The sequence below is a fragment of the Neolamprologus multifasciatus genome, chromosome 18 (genome assembly GCF_963576455.1).
Source record: "Neolamprologus multifasciatus chromosome 18, fNeoMul1.2, whole genome shotgun sequence".
NCBI lineage: Eukaryota > Metazoa > Chordata > Actinopteri > Cichliformes > Cichlidae > Neolamprologus > Neolamprologus multifasciatus.
The window spans coordinates 16,897,749-16,923,588 of record NC_140456.1 but is presented as its reverse complement, the minus strand read 5'-3'; the positions used below and the strand labels follow the sequence as shown (position 1 = coordinate 16,923,588).

The 25,840-nt window shown below is 42.1% G+C and overlaps 1 protein-coding gene across 3 annotated transcripts in view; it reads left to right on the top strand.

Moving 5' to 3' along the window:
- Window positions 1–2,867: 2,867 nt before the first annotated feature.
- Window positions 2,868–25,840, top strand: part of sntg1 (syntrophin, gamma 1) — a 45,874-nt gene continuing 22,901 nt past the window's right edge. Inside the window, exons 1-11 of one of the 3 annotated variants that reach the window (XM_085141714.1) lie at window positions 2,878–3,882; window positions 16,256–16,575; window positions 17,226–17,275; window positions 19,843–19,977; window positions 21,921–21,977; window positions 22,165–22,222; window positions 22,310–22,353; window positions 22,692–22,733; window positions 23,078–23,204; window positions 23,756–23,838; window positions 24,149–24,279. In XM_085141714.1, the coding sequence (XP_084997840.1) occupies window positions 17,249–17,275; window positions 19,843–19,977; window positions 21,921–21,977; window positions 22,165–22,222; window positions 22,310–22,353; window positions 22,692–22,733; window positions 23,078–23,204; window positions 23,756–23,838; window positions 24,149–24,279 (704 nt within the window). In that variant the 5' untranslated portion in view covers window positions 2,878–3,882; window positions 16,256–16,575; window positions 17,226–17,248. Of the gene's footprint in view, window positions 3,883–16,255; window positions 16,576–17,225; window positions 17,276–19,842; window positions 19,978–21,920; window positions 21,978–22,164; window positions 22,223–22,309; window positions 22,354–22,691; window positions 22,734–23,077; window positions 23,205–23,755; window positions 23,839–24,148; window positions 24,280–25,840 lie in introns of all 3 variants that reach the window. The other 2 variants (XM_085141715.1, XM_085141716.1) reach the window with 2 other exon arrangements.

Below are 25,840 nucleotides of genomic sequence, written 5' to 3'. Positions count from 1 at the left end.
TGATTCAAGCGTGCAAGTGGGTTAGTTAAGTGTAGTGAGATGAGGAAAAGGAGCAGAGTATTTTTTTTAAAATATCGAAGTAGCAAAAGAACAGGAATTAGGACTTCAGGGTGACATAGATTAGCTACTTAAAATGCCATCGCTAATGCAATCACTGCACGGAGTGTGCACAGTGTCACTGATGATTGTTGTGTTATAAACCTCTGGGGACTTGATTATCCTTTATGGGTGGCATGCTTGAATTGGGGGAAGCTCCCACCAACACCAGCATGCATAATAATGTTGATGATGATAATAAATGGCTTGAAGGGAAAGGGGAGGTTTATAGTGCACACACATATTTATATATACATGTTTATTAACCAGGCAAGTGACTGCAGGATGAGTGCAAACCACCGAATGGCAAAACTGCATGCTGCCATCCACATTCTCATTCACTGGCTAAGGCAAAGAGTGGCCCCTTTCTAATGCAGTTTTCTGCGGGGAAAGCCACACATTTCTTTGCCAATAATGCAATAAGGCATTCATCCTTTAAATGTAAATTTAAGTGTAGTTCCCTCTCAAGGTCAGCATCATACCATAATCAAATTTATCCCTGCTGCTGCTGAACTGGACAGGGAGAGGCAAACTTAGCAGTGTACGCCCCCTTGTGTTGGAGTCAGTTCTAAGAGACAGGGTGTGAGTCTTACATCTAAACTAACAGGGCAGGAAAAAAAAGAAACCCACAAAGGCAAAGGCTTAGCTATGGTGATATTGAAAAGCAGCTCCTGGAGCACTTTGATTGGCTGGGTCAGCAGATATGAAAAGCTCCTTATGTCTGGGGCAAGCCTTAAGTTAATTGTGAACTGCTTATCTTATCTAGAAAACATAATTGCAGATCATGAATAGTTTCCCTTTGTGCCTGCTTGGATTATAAAGGGAAGGGAAGGTTATCTGTGCATAATAACTCCCGGCTACTGTCACACATTCAGCACTCTGTAGGCACGTAGGATGGGTGAGAAATGGTGGTGTTTGGTGGTGATCCAGCAGAAAACATTGTGCACTGTAGAAGGTAATGCTTTGAAATCAATATTACCCAGCAAGCAAGTGAAGCACTGCGTGCATGCTTAGGTGAAAAATGTCTCCTTGCAGTTTTCATGCTTCAGTTATGTTCTCTGCATTCAGAGCATGAGGATGCTGTTCTACTGACAGTAATGAAGGGAGGGTGGGCAGAAGCTCGGGGCTCGACTGAAATCATATCACTAATTCTGAAAAGCAGAGGCTGTACTTTATGAGCTCTAAAATTAATTAACGGAGAGGAAGCCTTGAATCCCTGGCCCTACATTATGTCAAATCAGGACAGTGTAATGCCAGCAAAATAAATAAATAATTAAATGTGCTCGGTTAAAATGTGAACAGGACTGTGTGGTCAAGCACAGGTGTTTTCTGCCACACAGTCATGTTTTTCATTGCAGTTGAGTGTGATCCATCAGGACAGTGCAGGTTCAAACTGTTTTCCCAGTGTCATGTTTTCATATCACAACCAAAGAATTTTCCCCAGCAAATAGAAAACGATCAATGACTCTCATCACATTTGAATTCAAATTCAATTTCCAACCAGTGCACGAATATGTTATCACCATTTTCTTAATGAGCCTTTCCCACTTTGGACCAGTGAGGAGAACACAGGCGAGAACACGTACGCACGCACAGAAACCTCTCATGTGAAATAATTGCAGCTGTCCTCGTTTTGGCACATAACTGTCTGTTTGTGCAGACCCTCATCGCTCATAGTAAGAAGCTGATTAAGAAAATGGGTATAGATCCATTGCTCCACCTTTGTTGTTGTTGTTGTTTTTTTTTACAGTCCAGTTTTTGATAGTGTACCTAAAATGCAGATTAATCTGACACAGCGGCCAATTTTTCTTGATTTTAAAGTCTTTAGGGAGTGGCATACATTGAAATAACTTGTATGGCCTGCCTGCTAAAGCAGTAAAGCTGAGTCAGCTGCCATAATAGTTATGACAGAATTATTGCAAGTGATGGTGGAAAGTCTGAATTTTTAATGACATAGCCAAAGAAACTGTAAGTCAAATAGATTAAAGTTGTAATAAGGTCAAAATATCTCCAAGGCTTCTGTTGGGACCTACCTGAGGAATATATAACAGCATTAGTAAAGGCGTGAATTCGTTTTGGTGATAATGGATCACAGTTAAGCTTTTGAGGAGGACAGCCTTACTGCTGAAGACACCTATAGAGGCTGCTGTTGTATAGTGAAGTGTGAAGTCATTGAGCACTTCCATTTATTATCTCCCAATCACACGTCTCCCCTTGGCATAGAGAACCAAGAGAGCAGCTGCAGGTTGCTGCAGCAGTACTGTGCCGTCCAGTGCAGCAGGGTTTGACCCTTAATTAACAAGCCTTAATTGACAGGCTGGAAATCCGGTATACGTGGACTTCAGACTGGAATGTGCACGAGTGCTGCACAGTTTATGAGTAAGTGCTGCCCGAGAAGGCAGCTTGAAACGTCAGAGGAGTCAACTTGCTTCATGTGGGGAAACAGCGGGATCTTTCAGCTGGCATGGTGACAGCATGGAAAATAAGGAGCACCTGGTCAGCCTGCGCAGCTGCTCACGAGAGGGCCTGAGGGAGAGAATCCAAATACTACCAAGTGACTGAATGCATATACAGTGTGTGTGTATGTGCATGTGCTCACTGACAGCAAAAACTGAGTCAGTGTCTGACTGTGCAAGACTGAGAAATCCACCCATGCCTTTTTTTTCCCTTTTATAAACCATTCAGCTCAGAGCATTGTAACTCACGTGCGCCAATCATTTTTAAGAATGGTCTACACATATAAGCAGACATGAAATTATGTTTTTCTTTTGGTCATCTGCACCAGGGCATAGCTTGGTAGAAAAATCTATCAGAAACCTGACCCTTTAATCTAAGCCTAACCTTATCCTGACCACAGCTTCAATCTAAAAAATCAGTGATTCATGTCAAAGGGGCTTGCAAATCTTAGCCAGATCCCCACAATGTGACAGTTTGGACAGATTTATGTCTGCACAACATGTGCAATACTAATAAACACACACTTTTGGATTGTAGTTTCCAAATAATGAACCAAATACGAACCCCCCCCCCACCCCCCATTTTAAAAGTGAGCAACGGTCACGATGTCCTCACATTTCACAAATGCCCTCCCATCCCAAGGTCTAAAACTCAAACCGGTCCTAACAAAGATAGACGTACGAGCTCACAAGCACACGCAAGCACAGAGGACCGCAGTGCACGCAAATGTGATTGGTAGAAATAATTTAAAAAATGCTTTGTGATATATTCGTGTGTGTAATGTGGGACAGAGCGACAGGCGTCCCTGAAAACAGCAAAGAAAAAAGTAGAATCATGTAATATTTATGGATCCGGAGTTGTGCGGGTGCCTTGGGTAAACGAAGGCGATTGACGCGCGCGCTGAACCAGCCGCATGTGATCTCCAGCCTCAGTCATTTTGGCAGCGCGATGCGAGAGAGACAGAGAGAGAGGGAGAGAGAGAGACAGACGCGGAGCTGTGAAAGCGGACCTTCTGCCAGAGATGTCGACGGAGAGGAATCCCTGAAACCACCGCTGCCCAGGAAATATGGACAAATCTGGTTCGGCGTGCGAGTGCGAGCTGTTTTCTGTCGGTTTTTGCATATTGCTACAGTGTAGTGGACCAGGATGCCGTGTGGGCGATGCTGCCACAAGGGATACGTTGTGATTTCGCAGAGATGTTTTAGCAACCGATGCATAAATTAAAATAAGAAGAAGAAGAAGGAGAAAAAAAACAATCACATGATTGATTGATTGATTGGAGTCCAAAGGAATCTAATAGGACATCACCACCTGTTACTAGAAAACCAGGTAAGCCTCACATACCTTTTTGTCGCTTTTACATTCACAGCCCATGACATGCATTGGTACTTAATTATAATGTCCAGCATCTCTGAAATGAAGCATTAACCCTCGCGCAATGCACTTTTTTTTGGTGGAGATGTTATTTGCTTTAATGGTGCGCTGAGATGTATCTGTCAGTCACCTATGGTGTGATGGATAATAAACCGTGGCATCCACCAATAGTTACGTTTGTGTGATGCAGTTAGCGGAACTTGCGATGGGCCTCGTGATAAATCAGTTTCCTTAATAGATGACATGCATGCGATATATGGGCTTGTAGAAACCTTTAACATTGGCTCAGTGCAGGTACACAGGCAGCACCCGCAGTTCCTCCAGCCAGTGCAGTGGCAGCAGACCTCCATAGTGCTATTCAGCTGCGTTAAAGTAGACTCTTTGCCCTGGATGCCAGTAATCGACAACATTCCCACTTTTTATTTTATTTTAAAAAAGGCCATTTTTACAGCTCAAACGTCACTCAACTATTCACAAATCCTTCATCATCCCTGTATCCTCTTTCTCGAGCCTTCCCAGCTTCTGCTTCTTACAGAAAGCATCAAGGCAAACGTCCATCTGTGGTAAACCTGAGGAGTATTTCAGCCTGCTGCTGCTGCTGCTGCTGAGGATGATGCTGCTGGCCCTGTGTGCTTTATTAGCTTCGCAGAAAACTCTTGAATCCCTGAGTGTTTCACAAAATTTACGATGCCTCTCTCGCTATAAGCTGGTGTGGCAGGGTGCTTACAAGGAAGGCTTGCTTTTAATCCATTATGGGCTGACAGACAGTCAGTGCAGTGTGCATCTATGGAGCTCACTGAGATGTAGAAATCAAGCTTCACCTCAGTGCTTTCAGGCTTGTAGCCTCAGTGTGTCCAGCTTGCTGCTCGTACAGGCATATTGAGCTGAGCTGCTCCATTCCCTGGTCATAGGTCAGGTGCAATCTGTTTGATATACTGTGGGTCTCACTTCTTACGGAGGGGACACACACATTGACATGTCATTGATGATTTTATGTCCTAGCACATGCCTCCCTCCCATCCCGTTTGTGCTGATGTTCTAAATCAAAAAGGTGTTGGGTCAAGGCGGCAGAGGTACACTGTCAGGAAATCGGGCCTGAGTGAAACGCTGTCGCTCATGTCTGGTCCGTATGTCAGGCAAGAGATAGCCGGGACAAGTTGTTTGAATCCTCCACGCTGCTGTGTTGCTCTCTGGATCTGCTGATAACTGGAGACTAGACACTGAGTTGTACCCAAGAAAATCATGATCTAAAACCTTCACACATACACATACACACTGTTGATTGATTTGGAAACAATGTCTGCACTGCACAACCAAGTGTTCCTCCACACACTAATCAATAATCTGCTGTTCCTCCTGCAGCTGTATCCCACTGGGTCATTTAAAAATTGGGACTAAACGTCTTGAAATACACAAGTGGGAGAAGCCGTTCTAAGGCATCACTAGAAGCAGGGAATGTACACATTGCCATTAATTATACATGTTAACACATTCGAAGTGCTGTTATACTCCCCCAGCATTAGCCAGCAGCTTGATATGTAATAAGAGTTACTCTGCATATTCAAGGGTTCCACTTTCTGTACTCTAAGCGAGGCAGAAGTTCATTTCTTTAAAATGCCACATGGCTTTATTCAGTGACCTATTTTGATCATAAAAATGAGTGCCGGGCTGAAAACGTAGCACAAATTTCTTGACAACGGTGGCAGAGGAAACTCAAATATGGCAGCCAGGGTAAAGAAAATAGAAGGTGAAAATGAAAACATTTAAAGGACGTGTTTTAGTCTTTCTGACACTTTACCTCCAGCAGTTGTTCTATCTGAAAGGCATTTGAAAGGCCGGACATCTTCATTACAATCTAGCCCCAGAGCCCAAAAAGCAGAGAGGAAAAATGTATCACACCTGATGTGTCTGTGGGGCTTTTACAGCAACTGTTTCTCCAGCCATCCATACAAACTGCTCCAGATGTTGAATCCACAGAGGAGGAGCCATATGCTTTTATTTGCAGCGTGATGTATGAGCAGCGCAAATAAATAGAGAACTGTATATATTTCTCTCCGAGGGAGCGCACGGGGAAAATATATTAGTGGTCTGTGCCACAAAGTCACTGTCAGGCAACAGGAAAACCATTAGTCTGGCTTAGCGGAGACTGATGGCTAATGAAGCAAATGTGCACCAAACTCTTCATGGCGGGGAAGACAGAAGACACAACTCTCATTTACAGTGGGGCAAAAAAGTATTTAGTCAGCCACCGATTGTGCAAGTTCCCCCACTTAAAATGATGACAGAGGTCAGTAATTTGCACCAGAGGTACACTTCAACTGTGAGAGACAGAATGTGAAAAAAAAATCCATGAATTCACATGGTAGGATTTGTAAAGAATTTATTCGCAAATCAGGGTGGAAAATAAGTATTTGGTCACCTCAAACAAGGAAAATCCCTGGCTCTCACAGACCTGTAACGTCTTCTGTAAGAAGCTTTTCTGTCCCCCACTCGTTACCTGTATGAATGGCACCTGTTTGACCTCATCATCTGTATAAAAGACACCTGTCCACAGCCTCAACCAGTCAGACTCCAAACTCCACCATGGCCAAGACCAAAGAGCTTTCGAAGGACACCAGGAAAAGAATTGTAGACCTGCACCAGACTGGGAAGAGTGAATCTACAATAGGCAAGCAGCTTGGTGTGAAAAAATCAACTGTGGGAGCAATCATCAGAAAATGGAAGACATACAAGACCACTGATAATCTCCCTCGATCTGGGGCTCCACGCAAGATCTCATCCCGTGGGGTCAAAATGATCATGAGAACGGTGAGCAAAGATCCCAGAACCACACGGGGGGACCTGGTGAATGACCTGCAGAGAGCTGGGACCAAAGTAACAAAGGTCACCATCAGTAACACACTACAACGGCAGGGAATCAAATCCCGCAGTGCCAGACGTGTTCCGCTGCTGAAGCCAGTGCATGTCCAGGCCCGTCTGAAGTTTGCCAGAGAGCACATGGATGATACAGCAGAGGATTGGGAGAATGTCATGTGGTCAGATGAAACCAAAGTAGAACTTTTTGGTATAAACTCAACTCGTCGTGTTTGGAGGAAGAAGAATACTGAGTTGCATCCCAAGAACACCATACCTACTGTGAAGCATGGGGGTGGAAACATCATGCTATGGGGCTGTTTTTCTGCCAAGGGGACAGGACGACTGATCCGTGTTAAGGACAGAATGAATGGGGCCAAGTATCGTGAGATTTTGAGCCAAAACCTCCTTCCATCAGTGAGAACTTTGAAGATGAAACGAGGCTGGGTCTTCCAACATGACAATGATCCAAAACACACCGCCCGGGCAACAAAGGAGTGGCTCCGTAAGAAGCATTTGAAAGTCCTGGAGTGGCCTAGCCAGTCTCCAGACCTCAACCCCATAGAAAATCTGTGGCGGGAGTTGAAAGTCCGTGTTGCTCGGCGACAGCCCCAAAACATCACTGCTCTTGAGAAGATCTGCATGGAGGAATGGGCCAAAATACCAGCTACTGTGTGTGCAAACCTGGTAAAGACCTATAGTAAACGTTTGACCTCTGTTATTGCCAACAAAGGTTATGTTACAAAGTATTGAGTTGTATTTTTGTTATTGACCAAATACTTATTTTCCACCCTGATTTACGAATAAATTCTTTACAAATCCTACCATGTGAATTCATGGATTTTTTTTTCACATTCTGTCTCTCACAGTTGAAGTGTACCTCTGGTGCAAATTACTGACCTCTGTCATCATTTTAAGTGGGGGAACTTGCACAATCGGTGGCTGACTAAATACTTTTTTGCCCCACTGTATATGCACCTCATATACCAGCCCATCTGATTTAGAGCTTTGAGACTGCAATGTAGACTTAACTCACTGAAAGCTACACCTAGATGATAACTGCTTTGAGAAAACCAGTAAGAACTTATAATACCAATAATGATAAAATGAGACAAGCATGCTGGAAGTAACAAAACCCGGTGTAGAGAACCTTTATACCGGCACGAGTGGATTTCTGTTGAGGGTGAGCAGTGTTTCCTTTGTGCTTTACAACCTGTAAGGAGCCCAGGCTGGACAATTTTAGGTCACATTTGATTAATGTGGAGAATCTGCTTGTTCATTAAGCACTGCTGCTCTGACAGCACGCCAGAGTCGCAAATCAGCCTCAGTGGAAGCAGATCCTGTGCACTGTTAACTGCGGTGTTGTGTTTCCTTGTGAATGATTTGCAGTTCATTCAACATGTGAATAGTAAAATAGGGCAAACATAGTAAAACAGCCCTCAGCTGCACAATTTTTACTTACAGTTGTGGAACAATTTTATGGGCCCAACTTAAACAACTGTGGATCGGTGCGCACCGCAAGTTTATGTCTGGGTGAAGCAGCTAGTCAGCCAAAGTTATTTTATTTAAGCCATGAAACACCGTGGCGTCCACTCATGCAGGAATAACTTCAAGAGCTTCAACAGCTGTAAATGATAAAATATAGATACATTTATTACTGGAATACTTGATATCAAAGGGGAAAATGGGGGAGTTTCATCCGGTTCTCGAATACATCCTTCCGCAAAGAGCAGAAAAGGAAGCACATATAGGTTCTCTAAAATTAGATAATAAGCAGCCTGGAAGCCTGGCTGGTCCTTCGTACCTACTGATTAAAGATGCCTCAGCAGAGACCTCAAGGTTAGATCATTGCACTCCTGCAAAGGCTCCACCAAGCATGAGCCTTATAGATCTCTCCAGAGTAGTGAGACATCACCAAAAAAATCAAGCTTTAATACTGCTACAGCTTCTCGATTGTGAGGATTTACTGTTTACTGTTACTGTCTTCTTGTGTTTTAAATCACATTGACAATAATGCATCTTTGAAGATATCACTCTGCATTTTAAACTATTTCCCCATATTATATAGAATTAAAAGTTTGTGGATAATGCAAAGGGATTTTTTTAAGAGCAGCTTTCTGGTAAATATGTTGCAGATCAAATGACAACAGAGGAATCATTCATATCTCTGTGGCTTTTTCCTGTATTAATTCATATAGAAATCTTCCAAACAGAAGATTTACCCATGCACAACATACATATACGCTCATCAATCCCCCTACCCAATCCCAAGATAGTAATTTTCACATCACACATTATGAGTTTATAAATAATTTGTCCAAGCGTTTGAGAGATGGCTCTATACTTTTCTACTTTATATTTAGTAAGTGAACAGCTGCGTCCCTCGACTGTGTAGCATCATTTCAGCGTAGCCCAGCCTTCAGCAATATGCTGAGCTTTTTAATCCTTTCAGGTACTCAACACACAGCATGGTGCCATTTCCAGGCCCCAAAGTCCTCCCCTGTGAGGCACTCCAGGCTTCATTGGTTAAAATCTAAAAATGATGACATGCACATTGTATATATATTTAGGATCTGTTCATAATTAGGAGAGTGAATTCTATTATTCAGTGTGGTATAAAAGCTGTGGCATTCATTTGATGAACCCAATTAAGACCCTCGTGTATGATATCATGCTTGAATTGCCCAGCCTATTTATCCTTAGGCGTTGCATCATAATGTCATGTGTAATATGTATTAAAAAAATGCAATTCAATTAAAGAACCTGTCAGCAGCAAACATGCTGCGGGATCGGTTTAGTTTAGAGTTTGTTATCCATCGTGTGCCTGTTTCTGCCCCCAGATATCCAGCGATGTAATAGGGAACCAGTTTGTGAGATGATTCTCACTGATTTAAGTTGGCACCTACCTGATATCTGGTGGCTCCCTGCTGCCAAAAAACATAAATCATAGTCAGGAAGGTCATGAGCTCAGTCTATAAATGTGTCTATCACTAATTTACTCCTCTGCCTATCATTCACGAGCATCTGGCATGAAGAGTGCCGCTGGCTGTAACTGGAGATCTCAGGTATTGACTTACGAGGTAATAAAATACGTTTTTTTTTTTTTTTGACAAATACGCTAAAAGAACTGAAAACGTGGGGAGATGCTCTTTACATCTCGCCCCAATGATCGATCTCCAACGTAATCAGAGAAAAAAGAAAGAAGTGTAGCACCTCCAGCTTTACACTAAAACAGGCCCTGTTGAATACAAGATGTACTCTGTAAATACGCAACTGTTCAAACAGCTGCCTCTTGACATGAGCCTGTTCACTGCTGGAGTAAGGCTGAGGGGTGAGCTTATTAGCGTCAGCAGCAGACAAGCCAGCACACAACAGTTTTAGCACAATTCTTCATGTCAAAACCAAATAATCAGTCAGCAGAGAATTATTCTGGCTTCAGAGTTGTGTCCATTTGTTGTTACTGCTTCGAGCTGCCTGCTGTTATTATGAAAGTAACAGCTGATTCACAGATGATCAAAATTCATAGATTTTAGCTTCTCAAATGTAATTGTTGCTGCTTTTTTGGTCTTTTATGGTAGAAAATGGAATTTATTTGGGTGATGGATCATCGATCCCAGAAACTTCAATGCTTACTTTGTGTGCAGAATTTTTGTATTTATATTTGTATTTTATAAGAAAATTATAGCTATAAAGTCGAGTGTAGTAAGGTGAAGGTTTTCTTTATGTGCTGTTCGGTTTTTTATGAAGCATATAGTTCATACACCAGAAGACAAAGTCGAAGCAGATCACTGTGCTGGCTCTTAAAACTATAATTCGTACCTACCTAGAGGAAACAGACCCAACCAAACCAAATATAAAGATGATTGTCTTTTTGTTTGTGTTGAGTTGATCGAGCCTGGCTGATATCAGCAGACCGATACTGTACACTGATCTACTGGTATCGGCATTTATAACAGATATAACAAGAAGAGACAAGAGAAATACCTACTTGGCTCACTTTGATTTTGATTGTTTTCCGTTACAGTTAAGTACCACCAAATGTGCATGGGGTTGTTATAGCCAGGGGTGCACATAAGTGGTGCACAGGTGCACATTCACTGTCAAAATACAAGACGCGCACCAGATAAGAAGTTGCAACGCACGTTTGCGTACATATAAAAGGCACTGTTTTTGTCCACTAGAGTGGGATTTTCACGGCATATTCTGCATCACATCTCTGTGCGTTCATTATTTGTTTGAAGCCAGCTCACCTCCTGGTTTACTTTTCCGAGAATAGGCACTTCTTTTGTGGTACGGACTCCTTCTGACATTTCTTTGGAGGTGGAGGAACACCAAAGTAATTGCTTAAAGGAGCTTGCTTCTTCGACATCTTTAAGAGTTCTAAAATAATGTCTGTCCTCCTCAAGAAAATCTTATGTACGCAAACGCGCGTTGCAACTTCTTATCTGGTGCGCGTCTTTTATTTTGACAGCGATTACGCACCTGCGGACCACTTACAGTATGTGCACCGCTGGTTATAGCAATGTGAGCAAATGTCCCATTATGTCATTGTATGCGACTCAAACACAACACAACAATGGAGGACGAGGAGGTGATGGTATACCTGTGTATGGCGTTTGTCAGATATGGTTACCCGTGATTTGTGTGCAGGCATTTGCTTTATTGCCTGGTTTGGCGGTTTTAAGGAGTCGCTCTCATGATTCATCGAGTGATGTTATCGACTGGCCGATCGGTGGAACGAACTGAGCCGAGCAGAGAAGGTTCTAGTGGAAAAGGACTATATGTTACCACTGTTAATGTTGCATTGTTTGCCCACCAAATGGCAATCTGTAGCTTCCCTGTTGGCCACAAGTGTTTGGAATTCCACAATCACAACAACCAGCTGATCCGAGCAGTTGTAAGCATAAAGGAGTCATTAAATAACCACAAATGCTAGAAAAAACTGTTTAGCTTTCAAGAATCTGAAATAAATATAAATCTGGCAGTATATCAGAATACTGGTACTTTCCAGATTAAGTCAGTTTTTACCTCTCTGGCGCCCCCTTAACCTCGGATTTCCTTCTCAAAAAGCCAGAGCTGCCCCACTAACCCTGAGCCAACAATTCAAGACAGCAGCAGTGAATGTAAACATGAATAAAACTATAAAACTTGTAGTTTTGTGTTTTTGTCACTTGCTAAATATTCAACGCACAGAGCACTGACAAGACGGTTCCCATGACTGTGCTGCAGCGACGTTCTTAAACCCAAATATTATTTTGTAATGCTGGTGGTAATGAATGACTCTACCTTGCTAAAAAGCAAGACAAGTCATGTTTCTTGCTTGCTTGTCTGTAATGATAAGCAGTTATGATCACAGATCAGAAATAACTGTTGGAGGATAATGATATGATGATGTCAATTTCTTTACAAAGCAGCAAAATGTAATTCATACTTTGCCCACGTTGTCTCTATAGCTTTAAAAGTTATAGGCTGGATTCAGAAGGTAAACATATCCAACATTAGATGAAGCTGCCAGCTCATAACAGAAGTGTCATTGTTTTCTCACGTGAACTGGCAGATCTTGTGAAATCTCATCAGTGCAATGCCGTTGCTGTTGAGTGGAACTGCTTCTGAGACGCCATAATATTTGAGTAACATAATACCTCCTATCATCGCTCTCCAAATTAAAAAAGCTGCACTCTCAGGCACCATATGTTCCAGGTTGCAGAACAAATGAACATACAGTAAGTGAAACCCATCTCAATTTTCGAGAGGGAAAGCTACGTTTGGCGGAGCACTCTGCAGACAGCTGCTCCACCTACGCACAAACGGCCATTTATCATCCTGTATGGGCCACAGCTGTCCTCAGGTCTATGAGATGGAGATGTCATGTTACAATCTCCACACCATCTAGCTAATCTCACTCTGCTCTCTTGCTGTGTTTTCAGCCATTGTGTCAGACACAAGAGCGTTATTTGAAAAACACTGCTTGGCAAATTGGTAGGACTGAAAATATCTGATGGCGTGGTTGTAAAAGGAGTTCTGCTGACTCGACTTAAAAGGCACAAAAGGTTTGGCCTATTTCATCTTTGGAGAAAGGCTGGCATCTGACAGGATATACAGGAGGGCACCTGTGAAGACAAAGTGCTCATATCAGAGCTGCAGACACATTTTTCAGCTGACCATATGAAGGCATTCATTTTTCAAGCAGGCCTGCAAATGATGTCAGGATTTTTCTTACATCCGTTACACACAGCCGGCCTGACTCTGACACTGACAGTTTGGAGAGCAAGTGGAGGCAAAAGCTTTAAAAAGTTCAACCTTTTAGCAACAGCGCTTAGAACAATTAGCATATCAGTGAAACTAACACACTTTCACAAATTTAGAAAAAAAACATGTCATAGGTAAAAAAATATTTATTCTTCTGTAATAATAATCAGAAATAAACAGGGCAGTTCATGTCATAGATGCTAAAATCTAATTTACTTCAACATTTATTACTGCTTTCCATATCTCCCACTCATCCTTTCAGTTTACTGCATCAGGAAATTTCTAATATTGGGAGTCACAAGATCCAGGTTTTGCATATTTAAGCTGGTTTTATCTTAATAAATATTCATTCAAACTTACAAATAATCAAATTATTTTTGGAAAACACAGAGAAAAGCACAGAAATCATTAAATGATGGAATTAAAAAAACAAATCAAAGTTGGTAAAGATAAATTCTTCTTATTAACTAGTAGTGGTACTATAATGCAATACAGTTCACGCTACACTGTAAAGAACAGCTTCAGACTACAGTCAGATGCCAGTTTATTAAGAACATATTGTTAAAGCAAATGTAGTGCAGTATATTCTAATGCAACACAGTCTCACTGCAGTTTGTGAAACAGCCTGAACGTGTGATTTATGTTACTGGACGGGAATCTTACCTCCTTATTTTTGTTAACCTGAGCATGAGTTTGCATCAGATCAGTGCTTTATTCATTCATTCATATCCATGAACTTGAATTGAAGATTTCCCACCTTTTAAAGAGGAAAAGTCCTCTTTGGAAGTGGCTTAAATCATTTCACAGCTCACGGGAACCAGCTAGGACTACAAGGATTGTTTTTTTGTTTTGTTTTTTTGTTTTTAAAAATCCCCTAATAAAACATTTGCAAAGAAAAAAGTACTTGATTGAATCATGAAGAAAGAGATCATGGCATAATTTCAAATAAACAACAAAAGGTCCAAAAATGATTGCCACCTTTTTCAAATCTCCACTTTCTCGGTTGCCAGGGTAACTATGAAGACCACACAACATACATCTTTCAGGCTGGAAACATGCTTGAAAGACTCAAAGCTATGCTGACTGTGTTATAAACACAGGCTAATTTGGGCCCATGTACACAAACAAATGGATCTTTTTGCCATAAATTGAGGTTAATAATGTTGAAGAGGTAAATAAAAATCCACCTCACTTATAGTTAGTTAGTGAAGGATTATTTATGCAGGACATCCCACTGAGATGAAGACCTCTTTTGCACACAAAACCTCTGTAGTAATATAATCCGCTAAAGACAACTGCTAAACACACACACACACACACACACACACACACACACACACACACACACACACACACACACACACACACACACACACACACACACAACACACACACACACACAAAATATATGGGAAATATGGGCCAGTAAAGTTTTACAGCTACCCAGAGAAATGAATGTCTTCACAGCTTCAAGCTGTGTTGCAGCTCATTCCAGCATTAAGGTGCTTAATACTGGAAACCAGTCGTCACCAGTTCAGACTTTGTGTGAGGACTTTTCCTCTCTCCTGGGAGAGGTTAAATCAACACCTTTGTGAATCACATTCAACAGAAAACAAACACTGAAACTGTCATTGTGGGCTTTATTACACTGTGTTAGCTGGTATTTAATCTATTTTAGGCGTATTGATTGCTCTGTGTTGGAAACACTTTTTAAGGGAAACAAATACTTGCTTATTTTCTAAAGACCAAGCGAGGAGATATCGGTGAGTCATTAGCTAATAATTAGATCATAATGATCCGCTACTTATTTTAATTATCAGCTACTGTTTTCACGCCGCCTCAGATAATAAAGCATCTTGCTCAGTAGATACTCAGTAAATGATTGTTACTTCAGGATTACTTTGCCTTTACCTGTTTGTGTGTCCACTCATGTAACAGAAAGACATTCTCACATCATCACAATGAAAGGTGAAAGACCTGTGTAGCTAAACTATAGTAAAAAAAGAATAAACACTAAACAGACATTATTCATTTTAAAGAGTTCAACATTCAAGAAAGAAAGTTTAAAAGAAACTGACTAAAAGATCCACGCTGCACCCGTAGGAGCTGCTCATCCATTGAAACCCATCCCACGAAGCTCCCACCGCACAGTTTTGGTTCTGCTGTTAATGTCAGAGGAGGTTTTTGGGACCCAAAACCAGTGACCCTGCTCTGTGACATTACATGGTCTGCTGAGGTGCTTATCTAAACACTTTGCAATAAAACCTCTTAAAGTTGATAGCTGACCATCTAGGAGAGAAGAAGATTTCACAGACTCATTTGTTGCACTGGTGGCGTCCTACACTACCACGCTCAATTATGTTAAGCCTTTTAATATGATCTGTTCTTTCCCAGACTTAAGTAAGAGGTGAGGCCTAATACCTCTGTCCAACAGCGTGAATCAGCAGCTGGAGATCTGTTGAGACTGATCATTTTTTAAAAGAATAATCATATCACACAGCTATATTGAGTTCTTGCGCTGATTCTGACATAATATTAGTATTTGAGTGTTTTCTGAAATTGTCTTCTGTTTCGATTCAGCCCATATTCCTTAAAGGTGCTCGCGCTCTTGTTCCCTTCTCTGTTCTCCAGTGATTAACAAACATTTGCAAGTTTCACTAAGTCTACTTTTATAGTATAATCAGAAGTCAGTGATTTATGCATGAAATGTGGCCTCAAATGCATATACTGTGAGTTCCTTTAATCACGCGGAACAATGATCAAAGTAGCAATGCCGCAACTCAACAAAAGGGTGGCAACCAGCCAAAAATACATACTAACGAGGAGGGTTGCTCAAGGATGAGCAACTGGAAGTTAATAAACGTGTTGAGATAGTCATGTGTGCTTAGCATACGAAAAACACAAGAAAGGGGAAGAATATGAGTTAATTGCATTTCGGCATTTGCGTTCATGAATCGACAGTGGGGTGTTTGAGTGCATCCTTCATCTTAGATTGAGAAACGAGATTCAAAGTTGTGAGTTTGTGTTTGCATCTCTGCTTTTTTTTTTTTTAACCAGGTGGTTATTTTAAAAAAAAAAGCTGCAAATTTGCTTCTGATTCAACATCCCACATAAACGCAGCATTTGCAGTGAAAACACACTTGTCTGTATTATGATTACAGTCAGCCTTGTTTCAGAGCATTACTTGAAGACTTGCATTTTCTTTTCTTTTGTTTGCTTGTTTCAGCTCTCGAGTGGTTCTAGGATCAGGATGATACCATAGCCACATCCTCCTCCTGTTACTGCAGCACGACCACCGATAAGGGACCTCGAGGAGAGAAACCTCACTTCACGATAGCCTCTTTTTGCTCTCCAGCACCGGTTCCTCTGGGAATAATCCTGCAGCACTTACAGAGTAGCAGGAGAGGTGACAGCATTGCTCCCCCACCACCCAAGTCTGACAGCCATGATCCGGGAAGGGCCTCTGCTACGGCTCAGATCGGGGATCAACTCACTGCTCGATGGCTAGGGCTGAACGTACAAAGAGCTGGGGGCCTTTCTGCTGAGGTAAGTCTCCGACTCCCTCTGCAGCACAGGTTCTATAATTCAAGTATGAGCCATTTTTGCTCTGCGCTCGTTTTGTCGAGTCAAGTGGCAGTCATGTCTGATTATAACTGAGTGGAACTGGTTTATGTAAATGCAGCTTTCTCACAACATTACTCAAAGACTACTTGCGTCTGTATGGAAGCAGTCAGATAATTTAAAAAGCGTGCATATTATTTTGGGCAGAGCGCACTTTTACTTTCTAAACACATAATCTGTAGTAGTTTTGTAGTAGCACTTTCCACAGTCTTCTGCTTCCACCAGTAACATGGTTCATTTCTGGGAGCATTGGATTCGATATTGAAACATTTATGAGGATACCTGGGCTCTCACCTTTGTAATAAATTATTCATTAACCCTTAATGGTCTGCGGTTGTCTCCTGACATTGCTCAGTGAGGATTTTCTTTTGTTCTTGTCGCTTAGAAGAGGCACGTTTCGATGAAAAAAACATTTCTCTCCTTTGTCTGTGTTTTGTATGAGACTATAATGAGAATAGGCATCCCGCTAACAGTGGTGGTTTAAATCAGCTCTGTGGTTTTGCTGCAGCAGGCTGGTCGTGTCTTTAAGCATTTGTCTCCACCGACTAACTCAGTCTTGTTTTTCTCTATTGCAGTATCCCTCACTGCATAGTAGCACATGGATTTCAAGACTTCAAATGAAGAGGTTGGTAGAATTTAATCAATGTAACAATTGAGCAAGATTATAGAAAGCGGCGAGGCATTTTCAGGCAAACAGTGTTAAAGCACGCAAGGTATCTGAGAGCCTGTGGCTACAACAGCAGCGGGGCACATACAGTGCAGTTTGTGAATGTGCAGTCTCACTGGGCCCCCTTTATCCCCCTTTAATCTGTCAACTGCAAACTCCCCCCACAAAAAAAACAACAAGTAAAGCTACACAACAAAACACACCACTTAATGTCTTTTAGCTTTCACTTTATGAGCTCACCTTATCTGCCATCCGGTGGTAATGATGGATCTGCGGCTGATTTACTCTCTGATAGCGTTTCTCAAGCAGAGACCATAGCCGCTTCATTTATCACCCAGCTATCATAAATTAGCGAGGCTAGCCATGTAACATGCCGGCACAAAGGCACACCGAAACCCTCTGTGCTTTTCATCATGCTAACTTCTGCCTACTTGCATCCTCTCTCCTTCCCTGACCTGGAAAATGCACGGAGAGTGGAGGCTTCTGGATGAGTAAGAGTGAGGAAACACAGGTGTACCCTGTGCTGAAGTCTTTTATATGCTGGAATGATGTATACATGCTGCAAGTTTTTCTTGCAGCGCCTATGACAGAACAAAGTTGCAGTTGTGATGCAACACAATACACACTCATGGGAGGGTGATTAATCTTGACAGTTCAGAATATACAGGCTGATTACTTGCTAAATGTGTTGGTGTCACAGAGTCGCAGCTTTTTTCACTCGCTTAATGGATGAATGAGGAAATGTAAAATATACAGATCATCAAAGCCACAGCTTTTTATTTATTTATTTTTTTGAATTTGCAATCTGACGCTGCTGTATGGTGCATCATTGTGCAGATGGTGCTGCAAGTAAATAAATAGCTCAGAAATCATAACAAAAAACCCACCCCAGCAACACTGACTTAGAAGATTAAAAGGAATGTTCAATGATAACTAAATCATTAACAGTGATTCTGCTGTTACAGAGCAGCCATGTTGATCAAAGTGTGCATCGAAACGAATAAAGACCTCTTTTTTGTGTTAGAGAAGAGGTTCTGTGGGCACTCGTACCAGCTGGGGTTGACAGTTTTGCAGCACATCACAAGTAACTGATGCTGCTAAAGACTGACCCGAGGAACTGAGGATTTCTCTTTGGGCAGCTTCCTCGCATCTCTGCCTTGCATCGCATCTCACAGCTGGGAGGAGCTGAGATGTGAGGCACGCGATGTTGACAAGCTGGTTTTCCGTTTTTGCTCCTCGACGGTCTTTTCACTCAAGTTTACTGCAGGTCCTCTTGATAGGAAACATCAGAAAAATGTATTTTCCTTTAAAAAAAATGAAACGTGTTTGGCGTTCGCTGTAATGGCCCTTGATTAAAAGAAGATTTCTTCATAGTTTGCCACATGCACGCCAGCAGACTACAGCTGATAATGGTGGGGTGTTTCGGAGATTGGTGTGAATTATAGTGAATTATAAAATAGGATAAAGGATGAGGTTCATTATGTACGATACAAGCACTGCAGCGGGTCAAATAATGCTCAGTCACCTGAGATGCTGTCTGACCCGGCTAATATACAAACACTACTACCCTCATTTCGCTTGGCTAATGACTTTCACATAGACACGCATTACCTCAAATAATGTGAATTAATGGCTCCCTCATTTCATTTCTCACGCTGCAGCTGCAGGCGAGGGCTTGGCTCTTCACGTTCCTCATTTAGGGTGAAAGATAATATGCTCCGCAAACTGACTTTGATTCAAGTTCGACCCGCAATTTTGAGAGATACTCTCGCTCTCTCTCTCTGTCTGAGAATAGCAGCCATGCAACCAGCCTGTCTTGTGAACCGATGAGTGGCGTATCCTGGGCGACAAGGATGCTGACACTGGTGGCTTTCTTCTATTAGCAGTCTTGTCAGGTGAAGGTGCTCCTTTCATGTAGACCTTTTTAAGTCAAGGACAGGACAGGCATCACAATTAGCTGGGGATGAGGAAGGATAGGCAGAATGCAAATGCATGCAGATTAGCGTGTTTTAAACGGTTCACTGGAAACACACACGCCGCTCTCACACTCGCTCGTGGAAAGCAGGGAGATTCAAATGCAGAGGTCGATTCGATTTGATTTGAGCCACTGAATTTCACAGCTTCTTAATTTGTCACCATTTGATATAATAATACAATGTGATGATATAATTTGGGTTTCTGTGTCTCAGTGTGGAAGTATAAAGCACACAGAGGGTACAAAAGTGTTATTTGGACTCGCAGAATGCGGCTTATAAGCCATATATCAATTGTTTTCTTGTATATTTTGTTATCCAAAATGGTTGTTTATTACTCAGAGCTGCTATTGTGGTTATTTGGTCCGGCATTAGCCTCAACAAGAAGAGTAATTTAAAAAAAAGAAGAAGAAAATAATAGACACCAAAACCCTGTTTCCTAATTTCCATGTTCATTCTGCAGCGAGTATTCTCAATGACATTTCATTTCATGGCCAGTTAATTTAGTCATGGAGGGATGATGAATGATTTTATCTCTCTGACTGTTCACAGACAAAGACTGGGATTTATTTGATGCAAGAAGGTAATGAGGAGCCGTTTAATATTCGACTACACTTGGCCAAAGATATTCTGACCATTCAAGAGCAAGATGTCATCTGTGTGTCAGGAGAGCCTTTCTATTCGAGCGTAAGTAACCCAGTCATAATTGCAGACCCTGAAATCAGTAACGTATACAGCAGCGCAGGGTAATGAAGGTTACAACACAAAAGTGCTGAGAACACAGCTCGGTGTCTGTGTTAATGGAAAGCCGACATGAGTGAATCTGTTCCTCATAAATCAAGTGTAGTCATTAAATAATAATTCACCTACTGAGTTTAACATTTAGCTCTCGCTTGTCATCACCCCTGACAACTTTTCCTTCACATTAATTATTGCGCGGGTTTCTTGTGCGAAAAAAAATATTCAGCTGAGACCCGAGTCCGTGACCTTTCCCAAAATGAAATTATTCATTCAATAACATTTTCCTGGATAAAAATCCTCAAGTGACAAATGGAGGTTTGTGTCCTGTGAAACATCATTAATAATCAGCGAAAAGGGCAAAGGCACCGGTATGCAAATACAACTGCAACGTATCAGTCCAAGTGTTGGTGACCAAGTTCAGTTGAATATTTGGATTGAATGATGAATTTTACATTTCATTTAAGAAATTGCTGAATACGCTGCATGCATGCACCTTGAGCAACAGAGTGTTCATATTTGATGCCATACAAACCTGACTGTCATTGAAAAACTTTTAGCTTCAAAAGTTGTTGCAAAACATAAAATACACTCACTGGTGACGTTAGTAGGTACACCTTCACCTACACTTCTTTAAATTTTCATGGCATCGATTGAATAAGGTGCTGGAAACATTGCCTCAGAGATCATCTTTTGGATCATGTTGACATGACAGCGTCACACAGTTGCGGCGGGTTTGTTGGCTGCACATCCCCGATGTGACTCTCCTGTTCAGCACAACACAGAGGTGCTCTACTGAGACTGTGGGGGCCATTTGACTGCAGTGAACTTATTGTCTGACAGTCTGACTTGAGCTTTGTGACATGCTGCGTTATCCTGCTGGAAGCAGCCACTAGAAGATGGGTACACTGTGGTCATAAAGGGATGAATGTGGTCTTCTGTGTGGCAGTGTTCAGGTAGACTGTGGTGTTTAAAAACCCAGAAAATATCCCCCACACTATTGCACCACCACTAGCAGTCTGAAATGTTTACACAGGTCAGGATGGATCCACGCTTTCATGACGTTTCTGCCAGATTCTGTCTGAATGTTGCAGCGGAAATTGAGACTCATTAGACCAGGCAACGTTTTTCAATCTTCTGTCCGCTAAGAACATGAACTGTATCCTCGGTTTCCTGCTCGTAGCTGACAGGAGTATCACCTGGTGTTGTCTTACGCTGCTGTAGTCCACGTCTTTCAATGTTCTTGATTGTAACTAGCTGATATTTGCCTTTCCATCTGCTGGAAGCAGTCTGTCCATTCTTCTCAGACCTGGCATTTTCACCCAGCACTCACTGGATATTTTTTCTTTCTTCTGACCATTCTGTAAACCCTAGAGATGGCTGTGTGGGAAAATCCCAGTAGATCAGCAGTTTCTGAAACATGTTTCTGAGCACAAACAACCACACTACATCAAAACTACTTCAAAATCACCAAAATCACCTTTTCCCCTGCATTCTGATGCTCATTGTGCACTTCAGCAGCTCGTCTTAACAATGTCTGCATCCTTAAAGACACTGAGTTGCAGCCATGTGATTGGCTGATTGGATATTTGCATTAACGAAGAGTGTACCTACTAAAGTGGCCAGTAAGGCACTGTAAAAGAAAATCCATAAACTACACCTGAGAGAAGAAAACACACCAAATACAACAAAAAGTACCAAAAGAAGGCAAATATTTGTAAAATGCTCAAACTTATGCTGAAATCAATAAACCACCTTCCTGTTTTGTATTAAAAAATGTTGTAATCATTAAAACAGTTAAAGAAAAGCTTCAGGAGTTAGATCGTTTTAATTCCACATTTCCACAGCCTGAAATCATGTCCTGCAGTCTAAACTCTTCTTTCTAACTGCAGGAGAGGACTGTAACGATCAGGAGACAGACGATTGGAGGGTTCGGTCTGAGCATCAAGGTAATTTAGATCCCAGCAGATTAGGGCCGCTCCTCCCAAGCTCCTAGAATTAAGTCTGAACAAGTGGTATTGATTATTTCCTTGTCAATGTGCAACAACTGTGTCAGCCAAGGATGTTGATCTCAAGAGTCTTGTTCTCCATTTGTGATACCTTCGTAATCCAATTCTTTTTGATTTCTCTCTCTAGGGTGGAGCAGAGCACAAAATCCCTGTTGTGATATCAAAAATATCAAAGGAGCAGAAAGGTATAATGTCAGGGTTTTTTCTCCCCACTTCCCATCATTTTCCCCTCCTCTTGTTTGTTTGCGTTAAAGCGACTGTTCTCTTTCCAGCTGAACTGTCTGGGCTGCTTTTCATCGGAGACGGCATCCTTCAGGTAACACGCCGCATTAATGCGCGTTTACACATCTCATCCCACACCGCGAGCTAACACGTTTCCTCGTTCTTTAATAATTCATGCGCCACATGTCCATAAAACTGTGTGGCGTAATTATGCGTCCCTGTAGGCTAATAAAGGTCTTTAATTTGTTGCATCTCTTTCAGCCAAAATAAATAAATAAATCGATTAAAGAAAATCTCCCACACGGCAACAGTTTTTGCCGCAGATGTCATAACAATTATTATGCTGGCCCCATTAATCATTTTGAAGATAAAGCTACAGTGATATGATGCCAGCAGTATCATTTAGGCTAACCGTGTTATTGTTGTTTCCAGATAAATGGAATAAATGTCAGGAGCTATCGCCACGAGGAAGTGGTAAGCTGTCAGCTCATATCTCATAGTTTCTCACCGCTGCAACAACTCTTTCAACAGCTTATCTTGTCTCACTTCATGATTTGTATCTTTCTGACATGTAAAGCCATTTTTTTTCTCTTTCATTCCTGCCTAAATTCATCTGTAAGCAATATGTGTGAGTAAGGAGCATAAAAGTTGCACTCTGTAAATCCCTTATCTTGGATTTCCATTCTTAGCGAGGCTTTGGCACACCATGTTTCATCACAGCAAGCATTCAGCGAGAAAAACCTCACAGTTTACAGCTTCTGTAAAGAAGACCAAAAAAAAAAATATTCCCAAGGTTTGTTTGTTTTTTTGCTTTCCAGGTCCAGGTTTTAAGAAATGCTGGTGAAGAAGTGACTCTCACGGTCTCTTTCTTAAAGAAGACTCCAGCCTTTTTGAAACTGCCCCTTTGTGAGGACTGTACATGTGAGAACCCTCTCATTCACCCCGGTATTAGGTCTAAGTACATAATCACTATTACCGCTGTGGAAAATAATTGGCCAAGAGTATTTATAGCTGGTGGGGTTTTTTTTTCCTGTCTAGAATTGGTCGCCCTGGAAACAATAAATTTGAGTCGACTTGAGAAAAATAAAGAAAAATACGCCCAGCTCCTGCTCCATTTATTTTGGACTTCCTGTCTTGTTAAGCACTGAGTAAAGATGCTGCTTTGAGGAGTAAACCCATCTCAAGCTTCAGAAAAGATGCTAAAGACTAAACTGAAGTAATTAACAAAATCTCAGGATTGATTGCTCTCGTATGTCAGAGCTTTATTGTGAGACATGAAAGCATTTCATGAAATCCTTTCATTTGCGTATATAGGGCAGGTTGACTGGCCATGCAGCCAGTCAACGGAATACAAATTGGCAGAGAGCTGGAGCCGACTTGAGCAGCAGAACAAAGTAACACGCTTTAGATGATGGCTGTGATTCATTGCTGCTAGAAACCTTGAAATAGACGGGGGTGTAGCTGTGGGTTTATTGTTGTTTTCCTGTGTGCTGCAGGCATCCCCAGTGACCAGAGTAGTGGGACCTCCTCTCCTCTGTGTGATAGTGGCCTGCACTTGAACTACCATCCTAACAACACGGTACTTTTTCATTAGCCTTTCTTTTGATTGGCTGATTTAGTAGCTGTCCTTTTGTAACTACACAGCAGCAGCGTTCCCGATGCCAGAAAGTTGTTTCCATGCAACTGTCACTGCTTGCTGATAGCTAGGATGTTCTATCTTTATCTTTTGAGGACGGCAAATCACTTTTAATCTGCAGCTTGTGCTGTCTGTGCATCCACAACAACCGTATAGTTGCAGCAGGACTCGGGCTCTTTGACATGTGAACAGCTTCAAATGCTGGAGGTGGGAAAGGGCCGTCTCTTCTAACTTCGGTTTCACACTTCTGCAGGACACCCTGTCCTGCTCGTCCTGGCCCACGTCCCCAGGGCTTCGCTGGGAGAAGAGATGGGTGGACCTGCGCCTTATTCCTCTGCTACACTCACGCTTGTCACAGTATATCCCCGGCTCTGACGTTTCCAGGTGAGCTCTGGGACTTTGTGCTGAAGTGTCAGTTTCTTTCTTCTTAAGATGTTAGTGCAGAGATCTCTTACATTTTAAATGCTTGGAGATTTTCAAACAGAGCACACTGCAATGCTCCATCTAAAAATAGACTGTGTAGAGTGTCCCATTAAACACACGATCAGTATTTGGCTGGGTTAACACTCACTGGTGCCTTGTGATTTGGTTGGGTTAGTGAGTAAAGCCAGATTTATGTTCTTCTGCTCGTGTCAGTTTGGGCAACTCTTTGGATACGCAGAGAAAAGGATTATAGTAACTGAACCAAAAAGCAAACAGTTCGTTGCCTGACGCCTGTCTGGAACAGAAAAGGGACATGATAGTGAAGTTTACCACAAAGCAAAATAAACTATTTTATATACACAGTAGTACATACACTGTATTTGTAGTTCCAGTTCACAACAGCTGTCTGACGGTGCTTTACAGTGTAAAGTAATGCTTACATTAGAGAAAGAGAAAAAAAAATCTCCTGGATCACCTGTTGAGAGAAAAAGAAGAGAAAACAAGCAAAAAAAAACAAAACAGCAACATACTGAACACAACACCATCACGTTAATCTAGCTAAGTGTAAACAGCAGTAAATACCAAATATTGAATGTTGTTGTGTAGCAAGCAGGACAGACAGCGCACAATGTGCTTGGAAATAGCAGGCAATAAAGGTGTAGTTTATGTCTATGAACAGTGAACACCCGTGTGCACACCTGTGTGGATTAGCACGCTTGTATTCAAAAGGTTTCCCCGTGTAATGGTCTGCTAGAGGATGTAGAGAGCCATAGCCCTGTCCCCCAGGGCATGAAGCAGGCATGGAGGAGATCCAGCCTCCAGACATCCAGAGGCCCCAGGGTGAGAGAGCCCAAGGCGGACCACCGGAGGGGCATCCATGCCACCCTCCTGGGAAGAGCTGAGGAGAGCCCCAGATGAGGGGTCACCCAGTAGCCACGGAGCAGAAGCCAGAGGGGGCTGCAGTGGCATGCCCGCTGGCTCCGCCGGCAGCCAGCTGTGCCAGAGTGAACCGAGCCGCTTTCCTAGGCTGCCAGTCTGTTCATTACATCACTGCCACTTTCACACACTATCAAACTCAATACCGATAAGTCTGTGTTCTCTGTCATTCTTCCTTTCAGGCTCTCATTTGTGCAACCAACCTCCTCCCCATCTCCACCTCACCTGAGTCACTCAGACCTCCATCCAACCTTCATCTTCATCTTCACCACCACCAGTGTCTAGACATTGGGAGGTCGACTCCTAAATCCTCTCACCAATGGGATCTCGTTCCGAGTCTTATCACAGAATAGAGTCATTCATTTCTCTTTCTCAATAAATATCTTTAAATCATCCAAACGATCTCTCCTTATTGAACTACCAGAGGACTTAACATGTGTTTCTAGAAAGATTTGTATAACACACAGAGACTAACAATCCTCTACCATTAGATGGCATTTCATAAGTATGAGCAGCTTCACTGTCTGCATCTCTTTATATTTACTCCTGCAGGTTCCCTTAAAAAAAAAACTAACTGTGTGAACAC